At 36.1% G+C, this 11,631-nt stretch overlaps 2 protein-coding genes across 2 annotated transcripts; both read right to left on the reverse strand.

Annotated features, from left to right (window-relative positions):
• Window positions 1-1,300: 1,300 nt before the first annotated feature.
• Window positions 1,301-7,016, reverse strand: LOC144960975 (uncharacterized). Its single transcript, XM_078894338.1, has 2 exons — window positions 5,843-7,016; window positions 1,301-1,467 (listed from the first exon to the last, which is right to left on the reverse strand). The coding sequence occupies exons 1-2, from the start codon at window positions 7,014-7,016 to the stop codon at window positions 1,301-1,303; spliced, it is 1,341 nt and encodes a 446-aa protein (XP_078750464.1).
• A 488-nt stretch (window positions 7,017-7,504) lies between these two features.
• LOC144960976 (uncharacterized) lies at window positions 7,505-8,455 on the reverse strand. The gene has a single exon (XM_078894339.1). It carries the CDS (start codon window positions 8,453-8,455, stop codon window positions 7,505-7,507), a length of 951 nt encoding a protein of 316 aa, XP_078750465.1.
• Between the last annotated feature and the right edge of the window lie 3,176 nt (window positions 8,456-11,631).

Here is an 11,631-nt window from a genome sequence, read left to right on the forward strand (position 1 = left end):
CGTTGATTTTAAAAAAAATTTAAAAGAGGAATAAGTTAGAAAATGGTTTTACTTACGTTTCTAAATAATTAATTAAAGTAATTACAACCTTTTAGCCATTATTGGTTGAAAATTTACAGCTCACTGGTTAAGCAGAGATGAATTTTCGCGGTACAAAATGGCGGACTTCACTTGTTATTGAACGAGCTGTTGAACGCGCGATTGAACGGAAATTTAATATTATGCGCACAAAGGATTCCTGTCTGATATGCCCATTTGCACTATTGCATTATTATTATTATTATTATTATTATTATTATTATTATTATTATTATTATTATTATTATTATTATTATTATTATTATTATTAGTAGTAGTAGTAGTAGTAGTAGTTGTAGTAGTATTAGCATTATTATTATTATTATTATTATTGTTATTATTATTATTATTATTATTATTATTATTATTATTATTATTATTATTATTATTATTATTATTATTAATATTATTATTATTATTATTATTATTATTATTATTATTATTATTATTATTATTATTATTATTATTATTGTTATTCTTCTTCTTCTTCTTCTTCTTCTTTTATTATTATTATTATTATTATTATTATTATTATTATTATTATTATTATTATTATTATTATTATCAATGATAATAATAATTATTATATAATTAATTATTATTAATTATTTTAATATTATTATTATTATTATTATTATTATTATTATTATTATTATTATTATTATTATTATTATTATTAATTTTATTATTATTATTATTATTATTATTATTATTATTATTATTATTATTATTATTATCATCATCATTTTAAGAGCGAGATTTGGAATTCAGATCCTCCGATCTGAAAGTGATATGTAATATGACTAGACCAAATAGTCACGGTATGGAAACAAAATATTTTGAATTTTTTCTCCAATAAATCTGATTCCAGAACTTTTAGGTAAGCTTCGACTGCAGATGAGATCTTTCCAAAATCGTTGTATAAGTTGTTGCAGTAATTAGGCTATGCCAATAGTATAAATCATTATTTTGGTATGTTCTAATCATATATTTTGTTCCATATTTCTTTCAATATCAAAAGCTGATTCTAAAATATAAAATATTAAAAATAATTACGTATTATCAAAACTGGATAAAGGCCGAAATATAAATTCTAAATGAATTCATTGACTATTTTCATCTTTATGATATTTTTCTGTATATGTCAACGTTTGGAAAAGGAAGAAACGATGACCACCCGTTGACGCGAAACGGTGGTGTTTCGTGTCACAAGTACAAGAGTCTAGCGAGAATCAAGGACCACATCTCTCGACTCAGGCATCGGAGTGAAATCAACGTCTTCCATTGCCAAACGTAGGTAAGCCATCACATCGCATCCCTGACTAGTGACGACCCGCATCACTTGGACAGAGTCGGGTCCTGGACCATCAGGAAGTGTGAAAGCCGTGACTAGAGCAAAGTTAGAAACCATATTAGATAAATATGGAAAATCGTGACAGAATGATGTGAAAGTATTTGCATGAAACTATGTGGTCTAGTGGTATGGCAATCGCCTTAGATAGATAGATAGATAGATAGATAGATAGATAGATAGAGAGATAGGGAGAGAGAGAGACTCACACACACACTCACACACACAAACACAGGGAGAGAGAGAGAGAGAGAGAGAGAGAGAGAGAGAGAGGGAGAGAGAGAGGAGAGAGATATAAAGGGAGAAAGGGAGACTCTCTCTTTCACACACACACACACACACACACATTATTATTATTATTACTATAATAATAATAATAATAATAATAATAATAATAATAATAATAATAATAATAATAATCATTATTATTATCATTATTATCATCATCATCATTATCATTATTATTATTACTATTATTATTATTATTATTATTATTATTATTATTATTATTATTATTATTATTATTTATTATTATTATTATTTATTATTATTATTATTATTATTATTATTATTATTATTATTATTATTATTATTATTATTATTATTATTATTATTATTATTATTATTATTATTATTATTATTTTCATTATTATTACAAGAAAAGTAATAATCTAGGATTGGAAACTGCACCTGCTTAGAATCTTTTCCAGTGGTGATTCAATTCAATCTCCAGGAGATGGACATAAATCGTTTTTTTAATGATATGAATCCTATGGAATGGAACCCACAGGCCAAAAGGAAACGGGGTCGTCAAAAATAGACTTGTAGGTGAAGCCTTCACCAAGATTTGTGCGTCTCCAATCTTACCTGGAGTTAGGCAAAAGTCTGTGCCAAGGACAGAAGAAGATGGAAGAGTTCTATGGAGGTTCTATCCTCCGCCAGGAGCCAAGAGGCATAAGTCAAGTTGAGTCAAGGGACTCAGTGGCTCACTGGGCTGGTGGTAGATACAGTGGCTAATAGGGCTGGTGGTAGGTACTCAGGGGACACTGCTGTTTATTTCTTCATAAAATCGGATCACTTAGTTATACTGCTGGAACCCAGCAAATGACTGACAACAGCAGCTGCATGCTGTAGAATTGGCTACCTGGACGGGAATTCCCCTTTTTGAGGGTTAAGACGCAAAGTATTGCATTTTCGTGATGTAATAAACCACCATATCTCGATGACCACTTACATTACAATAATATTAACTTATGGAACAGATAGTACTACTTTCACTTGTTATGTTGGTTCTTTTTTCGTTTTATTGTGATTATTATTATAGGTTTTATAAGCAATTTAAAATCCCTACTATTTTAAAATATTTTTGTTGTTGTGCGGACAATAAAAAATTCAAATCTTTAAAATCAGACGTTGGATTCCGAAACTAATTAATGCTTTGTCCAGTCTTAATATTATTACACACAGTAAAACATTCATTTTCTGATTCAACACATTTTAACTACGTTTTTATTGGTCATAAATGTAATGGGCTGGACATAAGGTATGTTCTCTTCATTTGTATTTTGTATTGTATTTAAAAGATATGTAGATAAGTGGATTAAACAATTTAACACATCCCTAAAGAACATAATATAAAGCAATATATTGTGTGTGTAGGTTTTACTTCACTATTCCAAAAAGAAACAAAACCATCATCATTACACCAAACAACAACACCATCACAGTGGCGTAGTAGATAATACAAGCAATGAATATGGCAGAAAAGGGCATTCCTCTCTCTCTCTCTTTCTTTATCTCTCTCTCTCTCTCTCTCTCTCTCTCTCACACACACACACAGACATACATACACAAATGCATACATACACACCTACATCCTGCATATACACACATACAGACGTAAACGACAGTCTAAGAGAACTGCATCACATTCACACTACACCTAATTCATATCACTGACAACAACGATATAACATCAACAGTTAGAACAGATAGTATTCCACAAAGGCAAGTTTGACTGGGGAAAATAAGAAGAGGGGGAGTGAGGGGGGGGGAGTACTCAAACATAGCCAAGATAGAGAAAATAATAGTGGCACCTCCTAGGAATTATCAGAATTCAGACATTATTCTCAATAGTCACAATGTACAAGTAGTGCAGCTGGTGAATAAAACCTTCCCACATCAATCAAGAGAGACATGACTGAAACAAACCCATTCATTTCATATTTCTTAAATCAGTAACAGATGTGTCTTTAAGAACTATTATTGTAGGGCTACTTGCAGAGAGAGATAGATAGATAGATAGAGAGAGAGAGAGAGTGTTTATGTATGTATGTATATATATATATATATATATATATATATATATATATATATATATATATATATACACGTTCCTGTACTACAATAAGTATGACTTCTTCACTCCTTTACCATATTCGTGGGAACTTTTAATGATAAAACTGTAGAATTGGTGTAGTAAAGTGTTCCATGGTCAGGGGGGAGTCCAGGAAATGATTACGACATTGTTTACATTGTGTAACTGGTCCAAATTCATCACCCACGATAGCCTAGACATCTCATAGACTGCTAGATATTCCAGTGAAATTTGATACCCCACCCCTACACTTGTTACATGTTTGTTGAACTGAATTAACATTAGTGCAACAGAAAGTAGACGGTTTGTACTATGTACTATTGTGAATAATAATAAACTGCAACGTCTGATTGTTGTTGTAGGGATTCCAGAAACATTTGATTTAAATGATAAATGTAGTGAAAATGTGAGTCTACTTTGCTGTCTTCCTGAGAAAGAACTATACTGATGATATCTATGACATTTAGTCCACTGTGTGAGGGGGATTTCAATCTATAACATGAGTGGTATAGGTTTACATTTAAGATAATTGTCGATTGGCTATGCCATTATTTATCAGACCAATTAGACTACTCGCTTCACTGACTGCAGGCACGTGCCATACCAGAGCGCAGGTAAAGAAAAGGAGAGTAGTGACCTCTTGACCTAGCATCTCAACTAAGTGATCCGCTGGTAAACCACTGTGGGGATAATAGTGCTGGTGGTAGGAACTCAGTGGCTAAAAGGGCTAGTGGTAGGGAATCAGTGGCTAATAGGGCTGGTGGTAGGTACTCAGGGTCTAATAGTGCTGGTGGTAGGAACTCAGTGGCTAAAAGGGCTGGTGGTAGGGAATCAGTGGCTAATAGGGCAGGTTGTAGGTACTCAGGGGCTAATAGTGCTGGTGGTAGGAACTCAGTGGCTAAAAGGGCTGGTGGTAGGGAATCAGTGCCCAATAGATCTGGTGGGAAGAACCCAGGCCCAGTGGACAATAGGGCTGGCTGAAGGGACTCAGTGGCTAATAGGGCTGGAAGTAGGGACTCAGTGGACAATAGGACTGGTGGTAGGGACTCAATGGCTAATAGAGCTGGTGGTTGGGACTCAGTGGCTAATAGGGCTGGTGGTAAGGACTGTGGCCAATAGGGCTCGTGGTATGGACTATAATAAATGTGTTACAACACATAAAACAACAACGAGTCAGCTAGTTTCAGAATTTTAATGCTTGATAATAATCAACGTTCCATCCAAAAAAACAACAATGGCCGATTGCCGGTCTACCTTTCCGCCCACTACTCTACAGTCATGCGCAAGGCGCCAAATAAGGGAGGTAACAATTAGATTGGTTTGAGTATTTTCAACACTCCCCGCCCCTGGCCTGTGCCATCAATAGGCCAGCATAGTAGGAACCAAGACATGATCCTTGGGAATTGATAATCAAATGAGGTTTGCACTTTGTCATAAATCCTCTCATTAACCCATTCTTATAAGGTAAAAGTACTTCGCAAACAAATAAATCATCACAACGAATTGACATGGGAATAATAGCATGAAATCATAAGAATAATAGTAATAGTACACAAATTGAGTGCATAAGTGATCATAAAGTTAATAGTAGTATATTAAATGAATAACTCAACTTATTGTCCATACATAGAAAGAGGGATTTCTACCCAAGAGAAAGTGGAAATTAGCAAAATATGGAGAAAAGAAAATGAATTTGCATTTATCTTTTAAGCTCAGGGTCCTAATTGGTCCCATTGACTATCATGATCATAATATAATTAAACAAGGCATTTAAATTGAGTCAACCTACATGATACGTGTAGTTATTAAGACACATAAAGCATCATCATATTCACTCAGATATCAAACTTAAACAAGTAATATCAAACATCCAAATCAAATCAAAAGAGTCTTTAGAATTAAAATGTAAAAAAAAAAAAAATTAAAATAAGGGCATTCATCATCCGATAAAACTGGCGAAGAAAATGTTACATAAGCCAATGACTATGATATAACAAGTTACAAATTCAACATAGTTGGATGTCTAATCAATCTACCACTCTTAGACCGGGCACCAACGGTCGTTTCGGGTTCTTTATTTGAGACTGTTTCTGAAACTTCAAGCTTATGAAGCCTTTTGACAGCTTTTACCAAATCTCCCCTTTCAGTCCGAATCGTGGCTGCTCTGACCAAACCGTCCTTGCTGAGGATAAGTTTAGTGATTTTACCCATAGGCCACTTTAATCGAGGTTTATTTTCCTCCCTAATGAGCACAATGGACCCCTTTTCAAGACCATCTTTACTTTTCCCATTCCCCAAGGATGGGAGATTTCTCACATAATCTTCACTCCAAATGCACCAAAACTTCTCTAAAACAAGTCTGCGCTCATTATCAAGAAAACAAAACTCCTCTTCATTTTGTGGCCCAATCCCAGCTCGTACAGTACTGAATGGAGAATTTCTGCCCAGCAAGAAATGTGAAGGAGTCAGCGGCCCACTGTGTTCCTCCACGTAAGTTAATGGTCTAGAGTTCACACAAGCTTCTATCTCAACCAGTAGTGTTTCTAACTCAGCTAGATTCACAAGATTTCTTCCTACTGATTTTATCAACGCAGATTTAGTTGACCTCACTAGTCTCTCACACCACCGGCCATACCAGGGAGCTAAAGGAATACTAAACTTCCATGAGGGCGCAGCAGGCCCAAATTGTTTGACAAGACATTCGCTAGCAGCTATGAAGGTTTTAGCATTATCAGAGTAGATTACAGCAGGGATCCCTCTTCTAGCTACAAATCGTCTATATGCCAACAAGAAGTCAGTTAGTGAGAGCGATGGTACAAGTTCAAGATGTATAGCCCTTATGACCCCACAAGTGAACAGTAAAATGTAATACTTCCTTTCACACATGTCTGAACAATAAACAGGACCTGCATGGTCCACTCCCACTATAGAAAATGGGTTCGATCTACTGATCCTGTCAGATGGCAAAGGGGCAACAGTCTGGTTACACGGTCTAGAGTCGTGTCTTTGACAAATCACACATCTTTTACACACATTCTTAGCAAGCACTCTCAAACTGAATATCCAATAATTGTTTCTAAGGGAAGTTAGCAAAGTAGGTACTCCTGCGTGCTTTAACAGCACATGTTGAAATCTAACAAGCAATAATGAAAAATGGCATTTAGGGAGTACAGTGGGGTGTTTTTCATCAAACGTGTAATCTCTAGACATTTCTAATCTACCAGACACTCTCAATAACCCGTCTTCATCAAGGATAGGGGATAGTTTGTGAAGTGGTGATTTCTTGGGTATCACCTTCCCATCAATGAGACAATTTATCTCTTCGTGATAACTTTCTCTCTGTACAAGCTTAAGTACATGAACATTTGCCCTTTTAGTTCATCAGACTTTAGAACTGGTAGTGTGTTCAGTTCCTTTGAGGAAACTGAGGATTTCAGGTTGTTAATGAATCTTAAGACCCATCCCATGACCTTGATGATTTTGGGGTATTGACTAAACCTTTCAAAATCTATGACCTGCTCTTGCGTTTGCTGGTGCAAAGTGAGTAGAGCAGGCTGACATGAGCGCACTCTTTCCAAATGCACTTCTTCTTCATGGGAAATCCTTTCATCATTGGAACCGTTATCAGTGTTCGATACCATAATCTCTAGGTTTTCAACACCTTGGAGCCATTCAACAGAATTCGTGAGCTCGTGAGCTCAACGTAACATAATTTCTGTCAAGTTTGGGAGGAGATTTGGTCCAGTTTCCATGCAATCATTAAGAGATATACCGTTCGAACCCTTTGCTGAGGCATCGAAAACAGGCCTTATTTTAGTAGTTGTACTGTCCTCTCTAACCACAGGTCTATGCGGCAAATAAAACACCGGGTTCGAAGTAATCATTTCATCCACTGGAATCTCATGGACAATGCCATTCCTTTCCATGTCCTGAATGACCTCATTATAACCTGTCTGGAGTGATGGGTCCCTGCCCAATCGTTTCATGAGAGTGTTCGACCTCTTCACCGCCTGCGACATGTTTTCATTCAGTTTTTCTTTGTGATCTGCCTTCCATGGAAGATGCACGACATATCTGCCTTCCTCAAACCTGACAGATTCATTGAACTCAGTAAGAACCTTAGAGTCAGTATTACAATGATTATCAATATTTTCTCTAATACCAATAGTGTCTAAATTCCAAATTCGATGACAACAATGTTCAGGAATATCTGACATGCATAGAAGCTGATAGCTTGGAGGACTCTCTTGATTACCATTTTGTTCAAAGGAGCCTGAAAGCATCCACCCAAACAACGCTTCCTGTGCATGTAGATAATTCGTGATATGACAAACACTAGGCTTTACAAATTGCCAAAAGTGATCTAATTCTATCAATATATCAATGTGGACTGGACTGTCATGATTCACCAGTGATCCATCCACCAGTTTTAGCCCTTTGGTCTTTATTTTGGTGGCAACATCTTGCGGCGATTTGTGCTTACGAATTGGAGCAAAGATCTCTGGTAACTCAGTGACAATCATTTCCTGTATTTCACCAGAAGTGGTTTTGAAACACAGTTTAAATTTATCTCTAATCTGGGGCTTGTTGGGTTTGGATTGTCCGAAAAGAGCAACAGAAAATTTTCCTTTCCAACCGACTTCAGTCATAAATCCTTAATTAAAGATTTTCTTATATAACTTCTGTCCGAGCCACTGTCGAATAAAATCGTTGCCTGTCCATGGCTTTTGTTGTAGTTCAAGACTGTGACCGTAGCAGTTTGCAATACTGCTGTTTTTGACGACGTGTGTCCCATCATTCTGGTTTGTGCCTTCACACACATGGTATGCGAACCTTCGCCTTCACTCGTTTGGTTATTATCGCCACTTTCACCTTGTGGTTTTAAACATAACAACGTATGATGTCGTCCCGAACACGAATGGCATTTACTCATGGACTTACAGTCCTTTACCTTATGCATACCGAAACACAGAAAACACAGTCCCTTTATAACACTGAGACCAGGTAGCCGGGTCCATCTTTATCCAAGAGTAGCATTTCAGTGTGGCATGTCCTTTGCCGAACACATTGCAGGTCGTAGTCGTAGTCGTGGTGCTTCTGGCATCATTACTAGAACGAAGAGCAGAGGCTGTTGTGAATCTCCCCCGTGCTCTGTGATCAACTCTGGGCGAGGGTTGATCACTACGGAAGGTTTGAGAACGCTCCCGCCTGAGAATTTCGTTGTGTAGAAAAGTGAGAAGGGCTTCCAGGTCACTCTCCCTTCCATCTCCTTGTCTAGCCCATTCCAAACGAATATTTTCGGGTAGCTTATGTAGGACCAGAGGGGTCAAAATGACACCGTATGTGTACAGCAATCAAGGAAAAGGCATTCCGGATATTTTCCTAACATTCTCCTTATAGACAAAAACATAAACAAACGGGGAAATTCCTCACTTTCATTCCTTCCCACCTCCCTAACCCCCACTTGCAACCAAATCACGAATGATACATTCACACTTTAGCACTATCATTTCCACCATCACTACTGACTGACCACCCCAAGCCTCTTCTGCATATTACAAACATCCTGCGGCATCAAACAGCCAGCATGCCTTTGCTCCAGAATGTCCTTCTGTTCCGATGGTTTCATAGTCACTGACGAGAGCACAGTCCTGTCTACCTCGTCAACCACAATCCGCCTCTGCTCAGGATAGAGGTTGGAATTCTGTTTTTTAAAAAAAGAACAAATAAAAACGTAATGGCAAAGGACTGGGTAATGCGGTTCAGATTAATTACTTTCTTTGACTATTTAAAAGATTTAATGCAAACTTTAGCTGCAGGATTGGCTGCATGCGATGATATAATGATGATTGGCTAAGAGAATGACAATAACATCAATATCTCGGGGTCCGTTTTAGTCTGAATGATTGTGTTTGACGGCCTTTCAAAATATGGACAACCAATGTTGTATATACATGTATACCATACATATATAGTGATATACTGTACTCTTCCCTCTTTGACTTTTTCCATCACAAGCATGCAAGACAGGAATTTGAATAGTTCTTTTTTTGTCTGCATTCATCAAAAACAATGTTGCCAGTCCCTTGGAATTTTGACGAAAATAAATCAAACGATGCCGACTGATGACCCTCGTTTTCTTTTCCTGCTTTCTGTTAGAGACATAAGGATATAACGATACCAACCAGCAACTACTCTAGGTGCTAGATTCAGTCATGTAAGATTCTTGATAAAGCACTTTTCCTAAAATTTTTTGTCAAATATGTTTTACTTAGTTGTTTTTTTTCTGAGACACTTTAAAGTAAAAAGAAATCATATACGAGACACTGACTCCAATCCACTATCCATTTAAGGAGATCCGACTATGTGTATCCATTGCTTAATCTTCAAGATGATAAAACAGATGGAAAGGTTGATGATACATACCAAAATATTCTTTTGGATTACCCCTCAGGTTTATCCAAAATATAAGACGTTTTCCCAAAGAAACTCTGCTCGTTGCTTAAAATGTTCTACTTTTCAGTTACATTGAGGCCTTTTAAATCCTTTTTTTTTTCTTCGTGATGACTGCTCTCAACGGGCCATTACTTGACCTGTAGTATTAATCTTTAAAGGTTAATAAGTCTGTCAAATATTGTTAGTTTTACTTATTACTTTACACACTTGTGATTGACATCCAAATAAGAAAATGTGATTCTTTGATTTGTATTAAATAAAAGCGTGATACACAAGATATTCTTTGAAAAAGGAATATTAATACTCGTGCTCAGGATAGAGAAGGATGGATACTGTCTGTGGCCTATACCCTGACCCAGGGTGAAAAATGCAATGATGATGATGATGATTATGGAAATTGAAAAACTTTTTAGTCCACTCTCGTATGTATTGAGTCACTGAGGGGTATGATTTGCAATTGTTCCAGTGAGATATTTGGGATGAAAGATAAAGCAAAATGTTTATGTCTAGTCGATTTTCACCATGTAACACTTGAGTCCTATTTTTTTTTCTCCAAATTTTTGGCTTCCTGTTTATCAATGGAAATACATTGCCCTGAATTCAATGAATATTTTGTTATACAATTTGTTAATAAGCACTTTTTATTGAGAGTTTTAGCCATGTTTTTTTTATTAACGATATGCGACTTCGGTAACAATTTTCCAATGCTCGTTTTGGGGTAAAAGTCAGTGTGAACTTTCAGACTTTAACTGTCATAATATATATTTCTAACCCAGATTGATACATAATACAAACTTTTATAATCAGTGTCGCTAGCTTTTCATTTTTAATTGGTATCTAATGCAAGAGTTACAATTAGTTTTGTTATCAAACTGTCTATTTGTAGCACCGACTTCATCATTTTTGCAAGGGAAAGCCAAATGCGTTTAACTTCCTTTTAAGTGTCATTTTAGTGCGCTTAGAACAAAGGAGCAACAATTATTTTCTTTTTCTTTTTGATGTTTTAAAGCCATTGCACCAACTGCAGTCTACTCTTCTTTTCATGGGAGTTTGTATTGTAGACTGAACAATATGCAGTATCTTTTGAGGGTATATTTTAGCGCAGACTAACTGTGAACAATTTTCTGTATCCCATTGTTAACCATTCTATCTCGCTCTCACTATCAGGTCTTACAAAGTCGCTGTCCTGTCCAACTGAATGTCCGCCTCAACCAGCCCAAGAGGGAGGAATCGTTCTTGAAAATAACTAAGCTTGTGATCCAGCATTCAGGCCATGTTGTTTCGAAGGAGGTAAGTGATTTAATCTGTTCTGCACTTGATCTTCACACTTTCCAGGATTATAATGTATAAATTTGGGACATTCAAATGA

The sequence above is a fragment of the Berghia stephanieae genome, unplaced genomic scaffold (assembly GCF_034508935.2).
Source record: "Berghia stephanieae isolate SIO BIC M18660-M18661 unplaced genomic scaffold, UCSD_Bste_1.3 scaffold1147, whole genome shotgun sequence".
Taxonomy (NCBI): Eukaryota; Metazoa; Mollusca; class Gastropoda; order Nudibranchia; family Aeolidiidae; genus Berghia; species Berghia stephanieae.